Source organism: Macrosteles quadrilineatus, unplaced genomic scaffold (assembly GCF_028750875.1).
Source record: "Macrosteles quadrilineatus isolate MER2022 unplaced genomic scaffold, UCM_ALF_1.0 Scaffold_2__2_contigs__length_208266976, whole genome shotgun sequence".
NCBI lineage: Eukaryota > Metazoa > Arthropoda > Insecta > Hemiptera > Cicadellidae > Macrosteles > Macrosteles quadrilineatus.
The window spans coordinates 181,991,033-182,005,276 of NW_026542595.1; the positions used below are offsets into that span (position 1 = coordinate 181,991,033).

Here is a 14,244-nt window from a genome sequence, read left to right on the forward strand (position 1 = left end):
TAATAGTCTTTGGGTTATTGCTTATATGATTTTGAGAATTATTTTGGAATTGAATAAACGGGTAGTCTTTTCTGAATGAATTAAAAAAATATGTGTTGTAAGATTGGCTAGACACACCAATTAAATTTAGGATAATCAACCAAATAGAACCCCCATGTGGTTAGGTTAGCTTTGTTTAGAACAGTTTCATTATAATTGATGTACTCATAGACCAACTTGACCAACCGATCCAATCCAAATTTATATAGCATGCGATTAAAAAACCATTGATTCTAAATATTGTATTTTTTATCATTTATTTTAATAATATTCAATTAGTTACAGACGTGTAATTAGAACAAATAGAGTTGAGAGCAGATAACGAATTTTGACCTGAAATGCGTATGGTAAACACAGCTAGCTGTGCCGAAATCCGAAACACGTAAATCAATACAAAACGATAGCTTCTCTTACTGAATCAAAAGTAAATCCATTGGATATCTCCTGAAGTACATCGGAACATAGTCGTGTAGCTTTGTACATTACAAAAAAATAACTAAAATTTAGTAAGTTCACAATTTATGAAATATATATGAAAATGTTTAGAACCGTAAATTTATTTTAAAATCTATTTTAAAATGACAAGACCTATTGTATTTTGTATTTACTTAACGGTCAATAAAATTCTTATTGTCTTGTTATTGTCTTATTGATATGCAATTAAATTACAAAGCAAAGGTTCTAAAAGAAGAAATCTTGAAATAATATCCTCACGAAATATGTGTATTTTTAAAAAAGACTCATACAATTATGATTCCTAATACGACGCATAGACAAAAACAAAGTCCAGACTACCCATGTGAAAATTGACTTTAAAATAACTATTTATCCCTCAACAGCACAATACAACCGTAAAAACACGCCACTCCACAAAAAGAAAACACGCCGTAGTAGCATAGCCAACACAAGAACATAACCTCACTCAAGTGTGGATACAGGAGAAAACAACAGTTGCTGCTCGCAGGACGGCGGGATAACAACAGGTGATCCCATCAGATCAGCTGACTGGCGAATCAGGTGATCCCGTGACGTCATGGATGACCAGACTACTTGAGTGTATCTGTAGCGTCAATTAGGAGTGTAGCCGGGTGGGGAAAGGTATGAAGTATCTGTATATAAGCCCCGGCTTGTCAGAAGTTCGCCACCTCTCCTCGAGTTCTCATTGGTTAGACAACATGCACTGGAAGACGGTAGGTCATTCATTACTTTTTTACAGTGAATTTATGTTTTATTGGGTCATGAACATATTTTAGTAGGATAGACATTAGGCAATCGGTTGAAATCTAATTGCCAATTTTAACAATAGTGTAATTTACATAAATATTTTTTAAATAATATTAATTTGCTATTTCCTAAAGGATAATTTCGGTAATTACTTCAATTAAATCTTTTTTTAGTTTTCAGATTGGATTCAATGCTTACAGATTAGATTTAAAAACATGTCGAAATGGTTTTACACATTTATAGGGACTTTGGTAGAGTCATAATTGCAACTATTAACATATTTTTATATACATAAAGTTTGAATAACAAATAAATGTCAACGTGGAAATTTTAAATATACCAAAATTTAGAATAATATTAGGCGTGTATACTTTTATTGCTTGAATAATATTGATTATTTTTTAAGGATATAAATGTATAAATGTTTATATGCTTTTAATGTTTACTTAAACCCACATTTGCCTGGTTTGAGATTACGTTTAGAAGTATAAAACTTTGGTTTGTCTTACGTTGGTCTTTGGTCATTGCTTTACAGCAACTTGGGGTTTTTTATTATGAGTATTCGAGGCAATGAAACATATTAAAATTACATAAACTTCATAAAGTCATTTTGGGTATCCGTTCAGAGCTTTGTGGAATTTCTTGAAGTTTAAACTGCATTATTCGTTTGCTGATTAATTTACTTTATAATTGTCTACATTGATTGTTACATTGATGTTATAAACTGTGTAACAAACATATACAGTTAGATTTTTTTTTAACATAGCTTTTTTATCGGTAATTTAGATTGACTTTGTAAAGGAGTATTTGGGTCATTAAATTGCTATAAGCATTTATAATAATTCATATTTTTAATATTTATAATAATTTTTAATTTTTATTAGCATTATATTTGAGCATTTTTGCAAATAAAAAAATAATATGTAAATAATACGTTTATCTGGTAATTAAAATATTAAATAAATATGCAATATTAAACATTTTCTGACAGATTTTATCGTGTTGAAACTTCAAGATAGTTATAAAAAAAGAACTTATAATTTTACATTACTTATGAAGGTATTTTAAAACATAAAAACTGAGACGTCTTTTTACACACAGTCAAACCCTATTACGTCATAAAAGCTACAAAAAATCAATGGACCAAACGAGAGGTTAGTGAACTAAACTGTAAACAATACTGGGCCTAAGGCAAATGCACATTCCCACGTAGAGATTGTGCAATATGTCAGTATATGAGGAAGCGGGGGAGGAACTGGGGCGATCACGATATGACGATGTACGACCAGTGACCAGTGACCAGTGCTCGGCTTTGTACGCATCATATAACAGTGTGAAACCCATAATGAGCTGTAGCTTCAGTTCGGTTAAAAGGCAGGACTGTTAAGGGGGTCGTTGTGTATAAGGTTATTGGGATTAAGGTTAAGGAATCGGAACAACAATGGTGTGTTAAAATATTTAAATATTCGTCACGTAAGAAAAAGTTTGTATATTAAGAAAAAATATATTTTGATAAATAATCCTAGATTACTGTATTGCGTTTTGTTGTAATTTACATGTATAAATCAATATTATGCGTTTTATTAGCTACTCGTGAATACCAAACAACAAAAACACAAATTAAAACTTAATTTGGACACTTGATATAAGTATAAAACTAGCTCAAAACTTAAATTTAAAGTATTTAAAATTTTAAGAAGTAAACAAAAATTCAATTTTTGCCTTCAAACTTAGGCTACTTGTTACGTATTTTCAAAGCACGGCAATACGATAACTGAAATCCCCAATGTGGATTTTATTCATAACTAGTAAAGAAATATTTTGGCAGTCAAATCTTAACTCATCATACTTTGCCTATTTTTATAAATACTATATCAGGAAATCTAAACTATTCTTATAAACTAAATGCAGTCTTACATTTTTATTGAAACCGAAATTTGGTGAAACATTCGGACATAATGTGATTAACATATAAAAAAATACTCAATAAAGATCACGGCTTAACATTTTGGGTTGCATTAAGCAAAACTATATATGCACGGTTCCATTTATTTCAAGAAAGTAGGTCTGAGACTTGTAACACTAGGCTGTAGGCCGAGACGTGCGGGTCACTGAAGGATGGTGGTTACCGCGGGGTCATCAGATGGTCCACATTCCCTCCAAAACACCACTCCGTCAGCTGTTACGGGATCAGCTGTTTGTTTGCAACCAGTTACTCGTAATTCGATGTTAATGGTAGTAGACTATTATATTGATCTGCCAAATTTGTGCAAGTTGATTGGTTTTTGTTCAGTGAATTAGATTATAACATACTTTTTATTGTAGTTTTATGGCTATAGATAAACTTGAAATAATAACGTAAAATATAAAGTAATTACAATGTTTTATTGAGTGATTAGGCTCAAAATAAATAGAACGTCGAATAACTGATTAATGTGCTTTTAAGAAGGAATTGAAAAATAGTTCGGCTTAAAAAACAGAAAGAATATTTTTTATAATTTTACTCACTGATACGACAAAGAAAAAATCACATTTTAAACTACTTAGGTCTATTTCATTTAAAGTTTAACTTTCAGGAATGCATTTATAAAAAAAAAACTATTTCCTCCTATTGAGCCAAAATATCCTTATAAAAGATCATGTCAGCTAATACAAAGAGAACACGTCCGTATTTAAAATATAAAAACCAAATATTAACGTTAGTTCCAAAAAAAAAATAACGATGGTAAATTGCAGTAAAGGGAGCCATAATTGTTGTTATATTCGAATGATTAAAATTAGGTGAAAAATCAAACTAAATACAAATGATTTAACTATATTAATTCATATCTTTACTGTTAATACTTTTAGCTCGCTTAATATTAGAGGAAATATGTTGAATCCAGTATTGGTCTAAAATGCATTTTAATTCAGTCAATAAATCACAATGAACAATGTTATGGATTCAAACTGTATTTTTTTATTAAAAATAACATTTCTCCAGTTAACTTAGTAAAAATTAAATTATTTTCACTTTTCTAAAATAAGTTAATCACATATTCAAATCGGCATTCAGATTTATTTAATTAACCAGACAAAAAAAATCAAATCAAAGGAGCAAAATAAAAAAAAACTTAATTACCAAATCAGAGGATATAAAACTGTATAAATACTCAACCGGTTATACATTATAATGTTAAGGGCTTAAATACCTTGCATAATTCTTTGAACATACATAACGTTACCATATTTAGTTTCTGGCTACACAAGTAAGAATCGCTGCGGTTTTATCCAACTGCTGAGATACGGTTTGTGAAATCCCAGTCAGTAATGACAGCTTCTAACCAACATCGGAGGCGACCTATGCTAACCACAAAATCACGGGCTAAATCACTGACCTTTAGAATTGGTTCTATCTAGACACACATCTCAATGCGCTAGAGATGGAGATGAAATTGTGCGGTAAATTTTGCGTGAAAAGCTACTAGACAGCAAATGTTTGAACATTAATGCAAATCCTTACACGAGTCTTGGAATCCAAACCTACAGCTAGTTTAACATTCATACAGTGTGTTAAAAATAATTTAATGTACGAGATCAAATGATTTGTGTGTAACCAGTCAAATTTATTTACTTCACTTTTGACCTCACATTTCTCTCGATTGATTTAAAATTAAGGTAATATCGTAAATGTTGTGAAATATTGAACGAAAATAATGAAGCATAAAATTAACTCGACATAAAATGTGTATACAAATTTGTTCTTAATTCCTTTGGGATTTTAAAAAAATTGCTGGAAAGTGGTTAGTTGCAGTTAGTGGTAATAGTTACCATTTTAAAATAACTAGTGTCCCTGTTGCTCGAATTCGAGCAATTCGTTATTTTAAAACGAATTTCAACCAAGTCAGCAAATATCGGTACTTTCCTGTTAAAGGGAACATTCATTATTATCGATGATTTTTTATCGATATATCGATATTTTTTATTACCGATCCATTACATATTGACAACTGATCTTGTTTAGGCCAAAATAGTCTATTATGTGGATTAAGAAATGAAACTGTTCTAAGCTAACCTAACATAACCAACCAAACTTGCTGTACTATTTAAAAATTGCTTTTGATAACAGAAAAGGCAAGTTAAACATGGAATGTTACACAGCAAGTTTGGTTAGTTATGTTAGGTTATTTTTTTAGAACAGTTTCATTTTATTATTGTTTGTTGATACTGAACAATATTTATCGTAGTTGTCAGCTGATATGTTTCAATTTGTTAATATCGATATATCGATAAAAAATCATCGATAATAATGAATGTTCCCTTTAACAGGAAAGTACCGGTACCCAAATATCTTTAGCAAACTTGTTAAATTAGCAAACTTATTGACTGTTTACAATTAACATATGCTCTTCTTCTCACTTTTGATTTCTGACAACAGCTGAAGTTTCATAACAATTTTTGTTTCCAATGTTAATCTTATGGAGAAATACAAAACTTTAAAGGGCTCCAGGGCCTCACTCTCTCATTATTTCCCTAAAAAGAAAGTTTCCTGCACAACTTCACGTTACGCTCTTTCCAATGACACCAAAAACATGACAATTGGTTCAGTAGTTTCGGAGGAGTAATTGTCACAAAAAATCTGCTTGCGTATTAAATAAGTAATATAGATAGATTTGAACATGAAATTCTCTGTCGAAAAGGTTTAGCTACTTTACATTTTAATTTTATTCACGAAACTTTTAAGAGTACAGTTTTTTTATTCTTGGCATTTAATAGAAAACAATTTATTTTTGTGTATTTCGTTTTTGCGATTGTCGTAAAAACCTCAAGTTCTGAAAAGTATTTAATACCTGCTTTTATATCTCCATTATGTTCATGAACCATTTTGACCCAAGTGAGACAACAATGAAACGCGGGCTAAAAACATTGATTCAGTTATAAAGACCACATTGCAGGAAGGTTTTTAAACCCTATTTTAATTTACATAAATTTTGAAGTCGATTGTAAACACAGATTTATGAACGTGAGTGCAATACTGTTTAATATTGAATGGTTTTAAATATTATTTTTATAAAGTTAGTAATGGATCCCTTAATTGATCATTATTTTGATAAATGACACTGGCTAAAGAAACAGATTAATTTCTTATTAGAAAACTATCTTAGGGGTCTGACTCCATTTTTTATCCATCCCTTATTCGTGTAAAAAACGGTCAGCCCAATATATAATTATAGTGGTGCAGTTACAGCTATATAGAAATAATCAATTGTATTTAAAAAGACGTATAATTTTAAAACGCTTACGCCTAAATAGGAAAGTAGTTGAACACATTGAATCGCATAATTTATCTATTACCTTAAAAGACTCTGTACCTAAAGCAGACTGAAATAGAAAATGACTACAGAACAAACGACCAAAGACTAAACATGTATTCATCGACAATCTATCCACTTTTAGTATCCAATTTTCCAATTATAACATTAGCTAGCCTTGGAGACATCCCTAAGTGGATGGCATGCAATCTTGTGTTCGTTCGCCACGCGAAGCCGTGTTTGAGGTGATCCTGTATCAATGACGTCACTAATTGTGGGGGAGAGCTACGTATCTATTGTAGGATGACGCTACGTGAGGCAATGCAGGAGTGCTCCAGGGGAGTTTCGCAAGGAAGCGCACTAGGTCCGTTCATTTTTATGGGATCAGTTTTACTTTTAGTGTTACTATGCTTATTAGTGGACTTGCGAAAATAGTATAGGGATTTTAGTTCGTCATAGCTGTGTTTTTATCTGTGTTTGAGTAACGTAGATTCTTTAACTTTGTGAACATGTGGGATTTTATAATTTGTAATTGGTAAAATCTGTCTTTGAATAACAGTATTGTTTAGTGATTCAATAAGCTTAACAGTTAATATAAATTAGTACCGTCCTTTGTTTTTTACTCCAAGTGTTTACTCCATGTTGATATGTGGTAAATACAACAAATTTGCATACGAATAGTTTGGATTGTAAGGATAGTAGCTATTATCTCGGTCCAAGATGCAAACAGGATAAGTTCAATTCACTGCATGCTCAAAATATTATGTAAGGTGTTCAAGCTTTCCCTTTAAAACTCCATATACTAGTTTTTTGAAACCTCTCTGCAGTGTAATGCTTTCCCAAATAAGACGAATTATATTTTTAATTACAGTTACCTATAACCTTTCCTGGGTTTAATAATTTTTCCAAAATTAGCACGAGACAAATACGTTCCCACCAAAAATATCTCACATCACATGTTACAGATATTGTACATGTTATAAATTGTTTTATTTCCTTTTCATTTAAGTGCATGGCCTAGACACATTCTAGGCTTATTAAGTCGTTTTAATGTTTATGCGTTTGCTCCTGTTATCAGGAATTGTTCGGTTCCCCTTCCCCACTATGTAGCGTGCGTAACAAACTAGTCGTTGTACATCAATGGTAATGGGGTTATAGTTGCAATACTGTAATGTCGTACCTTCACACAGCCCGTGTGATACTTGCCTGTCATGGGAGGTTGCACAAGTGAGCCGAGAGCTGAAGAACTTGCAAGTTTACACCAGTATATTGTCAATTGTCCCTGCTTGCCAATGCTGAAATAAGAAATTGCAACCGTCATTTTTTTTTTTGCATTTTTGTCAAGTAGTTGAAGTAGTGGTAAAGTTGAATAGCTACGGATTATAAGGTAAATTATTAAAATTCACAATGTTCTGGTGGTATTTTATTGAGACAAGTATAATTGTTTTTGCTTTATATATAGCTTTAATAATCATCAAATAATTTACTTTGAATTTCATTGTTTACATGGTAGTATAGTTTCATCTAACAAATATGTGGTAGCTGTAAAACTAAAAGAGTCTAAAACCTTAAATTATTTGTTAAAGTTTTAGTGTTTTAGGACGGAATGACAATTGAAATGTGAGTTTGAATTAAGATATATAATTTGTGAAACACATATCTAGACATTTTCTTACAACCCCCATTGATTAAAGCTATAATGAAAATTTAATTAACATCCCATATAGGTGTTGGACGATAATCTAAATTTGAGACATTCCATTGCCTTGATAGATATTTTCTAATTGTTTTGATTTCAATTTAACTATTTTACATGCCTCTTTACTCACTGCACACCCCCTTGATCAATACGAGAATATCGGTAAGTAGAAACTCAGCGGTTTAGGCCTATAATTTTAGCTTAGTAAAACAAACATGTTTTAGCCCACATGGTTTTCAACTTACAATAGATTCTCCTCTCGGTCGATCTCACGAGTTATTCACGAAGCGTCTTCATTAGTTAACCGTCTTTATTATTTCGTCATTGAAGCATGCAATCCATGTCTCAGCTGAATAATTGGCAATTAAATAGCTGTAACAATCAAAGGTGAGGCCATTACATTCTCACTGATGGAAACATTTGCTAACTAAACACGAACTTCTTAATTGCCTCTAATGCTCGAGGAATCTAACGACCCCTCATATCAGCACTGGTGATAATTACCGTTTAGTGATTATGTTGTTAAGTCCATAGACGTACTTATCCGTTTCATTAGATACATACAGTGTTTGTATTGACTCTTTTTAAGCAAATCCACAAAGTAAACTTTTTGGAATAATACTATTTAGATAAGTATCCGTTGTTAAATTGCTTGAATGCCTCAAAAAATATTTCCTAATTTTGCGCTTACATATTCAGAATGTATATTAGAATCTGATAGTTCACCCGTCGTTTTGATATTATATTTTTCTACACTTATCCACGAACTTGTGTTTTAATACTTCATTTGCATTTATTCATTAGTTATTAACTCAAATCGATTTTTTAAATACGTAATAAATGATTGATAGTGTAGTGGAATCTATAATAAATATTTACCCTGCTTACATCTAACTAGAAATTTAAGATCTAGAAAACAAGCTTTTTAACCTAACTACCCAGACAATTTGATTGTGTAGTGTTTTTAAGTTATCGACACAAATCAGTAATCATTGGTGGTTTTTCTTTCTTCTCATTTGCCCAGTGACTACTGGCCTCTGAAAGTAGAGGATCGTTGTGATAAATTTACAATATGGCAGTCTTAAGCAAACGTAGAGGTAAAACAAAATAGGTGGCTGGTGTCGATTTAGAAATGTCTGGCTTACTAGCCCCACTAAACTACCATGAATGGTTTTATTGAAGAATCATTGACTATTGATTATCGGATGTCTTGTAATGCAAAAGAAAAAAATATACTCAACGATTTTAGAATTGCCACTTTGGTAGTTTACTGTCAGTTCAAAGAATTTAAACAATTCAGGTAATACACTGAAGTTTCTTTTGTACATTGTAGATTTCTTCATCATTAAATTATTTAAAATTTTTGTTTGCAGGCAGTGGTCGTCTTACTAGCCGGCGTGGCTACAGCCGCACGACTAGATAACTCATACCTACCCCCCGCCGGAGCAGCATTCTCCGGTGGTACTGGGGGCCAGGGAGGAATCGCGGCACCCTTCGCGGGTACCGGAGCTGGAGGATACGGTGGCGCTGGTGGTAAAGGAGCTGGAGGCTATGGTGGTGCTGGCGGTGCTGGAGCTGGAGGCTACGGTGGTGCTAGTGGTGCTGGAGCTGGAGGCTACGGTGGCGCTAGTGGTGCTGGAGCTGGAGGCTACGGTGGCGCTAGTGGTGCTGGAGCTGGAGGCTACGGTGGCGCTAGTGGTGCTGGAGCTGGAGGCTATGGAGGCGCTGGAAGCAAAGGAGGTGCTGGTGGTAGGAATAATTTACAACTAGACTCACTAAAGTTTGTATTGATGAAATTTGACTTAGCACCATTTATAAGCCCAAGTATCGACTAAATAAAAATGCAGTTTTGTCAGCACAAAAGAGTTAGTGTATCTTGTTTCTAAATCTTATCAATGCTACTATCTGATTTGCAATTGATAATCTATTTGACAATAAATCAACTAGAAGGTATTTAAAAAAAACTTCATATGTTTTACCCATTCTCTTAATAGATTATAAATATAACTTTTATATTTATAAATACTAATTCAATTAAATCTTAAAAAGGTAAATTCCAAGATTTAGTTAAAATTCTATAATTTCGTGTTTTAGGTTATGGTGGTACCGGTGGTGCAGGAGGCGCTGGTGGATATGGCGGATCAGCTGGTGGCGCTGGAGCTGGAGGCTACGGCGGATCAGCTGGAGGTCGAGGAGGCGCTGGTGGATATGGCGGATCAGCTGGTGGCGCTGGAGCTGGAGGCTACGGCGGATCAGCTGGAGGTCGAGGAGGCGCTGGTGGATATGGCGGATCAGCTGGTGGCGCTGGAGCTGGAGGCTACGGCGGATCAGCTGGAGGTCGAGGAGGAGCTGGTGGATACGGTGGAGCCGCTGGTGGCGCAGGAGCTGGAGGGTACGGTGGATCAGCTGGTGGTGCTGGAGCTGGAGGCTATGGTGGAGCTGCTGGTGGATCTGGAGCTGGAGGATACGGTGGTTCCGCTGGTGGTAGAGGAGGAGCCGGTGGATACGGTGGATCATCTGGAGGTGCTGGAGCTGGAGGGTACGGTGGTTCAGCTGGTGGTGCTGGAGCCGGAGGCTATGGTGGAGCCGCTGGTGGAGCTGGAGCTGGAGGATACGGTGGTTCCGCTGGTGGTAGAGGAGGAGCCGGTGGATACGGAGGATCATCTGGAGGTGCTGGAGCTGGAGGCTACGGTGGATCCGCTGGTGGTGCCGGAGCTGGAGGATACGGTGGTGGCGCCGGTGGCGCTGGAGCTGGAGGATACGGCGGTGCTGGAGCTGGAGGCTACGGTGGAGCTGGAGGTGCTGGTGCAGCTTCTGGACCTGTTATTCCTATCATCTCTTACCAAAACAGTCCCAACCAGGGTGACGGCTCTTACTCTTGGAGGCAAGTGTGATAAATAGTATCCTATAAAAACTCACTTATAACAATGTTGGAACTTTATTCGTTTGTTATAACGCATTAATTTTAAGTCACCTAAAAACCATATCGTTAGATTTGTCAAGTTTTTTTTTCTAAAATATAGCTCATAGTTTAATTATGTTTCAGCTATGAGACTGGCAATGGAATAAAGGCTCAAGAAGATGGATACCTGAAGCAAGACGCTCCTGAAGGACCTGGTGAGGCCGCCCAAGGTTCATTCTCTTACACATCGCCCGACGGACAGCAAATCCAAGTCTATTACACCGCTGATGAGAATGGATTCGTTCCACAAGGAGCACATCTGCCAACACCTCCTCCAATTCCCCAAGAGATTCAGGACGCTCTAGCAAAGAACGCCGCTGATGAAGCTGCTGGAATTTACGATGACGGAAGCTACACCGGAGTTGGTGCTGGTGCTGGAGGCGCTGGTGGATACGGTGGTGCTGGAGCTGGTGGAGCTGGAGGCTATGGTAGCAAGGGAGGTGCTGGTGGTGCCGGAGGATACGGTGGATCTGGAGGCAGTGGTGCTGGAGGATATGGTGGAGCTGGAGCTGGTGGGGCTGGAGGATACGGTGGTTCTGGAGCTGGTAGCGCTGGAGGATATGGTGGAGCAGGAGCCGGTGGCGCTGGAGGATATGGTGGAGCAGGAGCCGGTGGCGCTGGAGGATACGGTGGAGCAGGAGCCGGTGGTGCTGGAGGATACGGTGGAGCAGGAGCCAGTGGCGCTGGAGGATACGGTAGCAAGGGAGGTGCCGGTGGAGCTGGAGGCGCTGGAGGATACGGTGGAGCAGGAGCCGGTGGCGCTGGGGGATACGGTGGAGCAGGAGCCGGTGGTGCTGGAGGATACGGTGGAGCAGGAGCCGGTGGCGCTGGAGGATACGGTAGCAAGGGAGGTGCCGGTGGAGCTGGAGGCGCTGGAGGATACGGTGGTGCCGGAGCTGGTGGCGCTGGAGGATATGGTAGCAAGGGAGGCGCCAGTGGTGCTGGAGGATACGGTGGAGCAGGAGCCGGTGGCGCTGGAGGATATGGTGGAGCAGGAGCCAGTGGCGCTGGTGGTGCCGGAGGATACGGTAGCAAGGGTGGCGCTGGTGGTGCCGGAGGATACGGCGGAGCAGGAGCCGGTGGCTCCGGTGGCTACGGAAGTAGAGGAGGTGCTGGTGGTGCCGGTGGCTATGGAGGTGCTGGTGGAGCGGGAGGCGCCGGTAGTGGTGGATACTCCCAAGGAGGTTCAGCTGGTTACTCATACCCTAAACCAGGAAAATAAGCTCAGTCTAGATTTATGATCAGGAATATTATAGCATTACGATTCAAACGAAGCGCTTAACTAAACATGTGTTACCATTATTACTTGACCAATTTGTTCTCATGACCAGTATTAATAACGCTAGATAGCCTACTCTAATTTATACAATAACTCCTTGTTATGATGTATTCGTGTGCTGTCTTTACCCTTGGTTGTAAAGTAGTGTTCTAAGTCAAATATAGGACTACTCTTCCCTCATTAGTGAACTTTCAAATATTTAATACCTGAGATTGGTACAATTTAGTGACCATTTGCAAAAATTTTTGTAGTTTGTGCTATAATTTGTACGTGTTGTGCCAAGTCTTATATTGTGATATAGGCCTACCATTGTACCAGGTGTTTAATATATGAAAGTGTCAATTGATGGCGATTGTACATAAGTTATTTTAGTATTGTATATATGTATTGAATTTTTAATACAATTTTGTATGAAAATATTTGTTTTTTATCATTTAAACCCATAACAAATCTATTAACTCTTAGAGCTGAGAAGGTTATCCAAGGTTTTGCATTCTAAATACTAAAAGCTTTCCAGGAAGTTTTACTCTAAATTTCCCCTACTAGGAGTTATCCTAATAATCTGCAAGAAGGCTCAACAATGAAATGAACAACATGCTTTTTACAACATGAAATTGAGTTAAACATCTCCGTTAAAAAGAATTCTAACTTTTGTACCCTGGTATATGGCATGATGTCTCTTTCCTTTTAAGCAGTTAATTCAATAAACGAACAAGTATTTTCGGAGCAACTTCTACAGATTACATCATAGCTGTATGTAGCTTAATACGTTCAACAATTGTTTTATGATCCATATTAATATTTAAAAAGAAAAGAGCATTCTCATTCTTGCAAGACGATATCGGGTTGCTCTATTAACATCTCTGCTACTTCATCAGTTAGTCTTATAGAAACAACCATCCCTCCAAATAGTTTTACCAAGTGACCTTACCAACTTAGTTGAATTGTGTTGGGCTTGACAACCATACTCTAGACATTTATCCATGCAAGAGGGTAAAACAACATAAAATAGGTAAACATCCGTTTAGCCAGAGTACTCTAAATTTTATGGGTACAGTAAAACGACGTGTAACAACATTACTTAATCTAAAACCATCATGAAACATGTAAATCAATCGCTAAATAAGCTAAGCCATCAAGCATTATCGCTGCTGGGCGAATAGTTTGTCCGGCTTGACTAACCAAAACTCAAAGAAGCAGATGACGATATGAATCTCATACTGTGATGTAGATCAGGTTCAGAAAACAATTATTGTTTATTATATATTGTTGTGTATATAGTTTTAGATTTTAAGATTGTGGCAATATAATCACAAACAACTACTGTTGTCGATCTCTTTGAATGGTTTTAGATTTTAAATTCCTAGCATTGACTAAGTGTGCAAAATTCTATCCGAAGTGGCAACATCTCGTTCATTAATTTGGTTGGGTTTTTACTCTATCTTACAAGTATATACTCTTCGATACACTGTACTGTTATTTTAAGACACAAGTTGTCGTTCTGTTGACTTCTGACACTTTGACAAATGTTGTGAATTGCAACGTGAAGAGTCTATAAAATATATATGAAACAATACAATTTAACTAAATGAATAACCTGCAAACAGTAGTAAAACTGCAATTTTTTACTATATAATGCTGTAAGGGAAGTGGGCATTGCTTAAATTGAGATTCTCATTGGAAACAACATGAGAAAGACCCATCCACATACACTAGATGAATACATTTGAACTAGGAAAGAATTTTTGTC

At 36.3% G+C, this 14,244-nt stretch overlaps 1 protein-coding gene across 2 annotated transcripts; it reads left to right on the forward strand.

The window, feature by feature from the left end:
* Positions 1 to 1,110: 1,110 nt before the first annotated feature.
* On the forward strand, positions 1,111 to 12,913 carry LOC128985477 (uncharacterized). 2 transcript variants are annotated; one of them, XM_054404999.1, is made up of 4 exons: positions 1,111 to 1,229; positions 9,627 to 10,002; positions 10,348 to 11,137; positions 11,300 to 12,913. In XM_054404999.1, exons 1-4 carry the CDS (start codon positions 1,140 to 1,142, stop codon positions 12,435 to 12,437), a joined length of 2,394 nt encoding a protein of 797 aa, XP_054260974.1. In that variant the 5' UTR covers positions 1,111 to 1,139; the 3' UTR covers positions 12,438 to 12,913. The 2 variants fall into 2 exon arrangements, with proteins under 2 accessions (XP_054260974.1, XP_054260975.1); XM_054405000.1 differs by having other exon boundaries at positions 9,627 to 9,993.
* Positions 12,914 to 14,244: the final 1,331 nt, after the last annotated feature.

Bases quoted from the DNA above. Each gene is read 5' to 3' on its own strand.
- LOC128985477 (XM_054404999.1), top strand. From the start codon at position 1,140: ATGAAGTATCTGTATATAAGCCCCGGCTTGTCAGAAGTTCGCCACCTC. The intron at 10,003-10,347 runs GTAGGAATAATT...TTCGTGTTTTAG, and splicing joins AAGCAAAGGAGGTGCTGGTG to GTTATGGTGGTACCGGTGGT. The intron at 11,138-11,299 runs GCAAGTGTGATA...ATTATGTTTCAG, and splicing joins GACGGCTCTTACTCTTGGAG to CTATGAGACTGGCAATGGAA.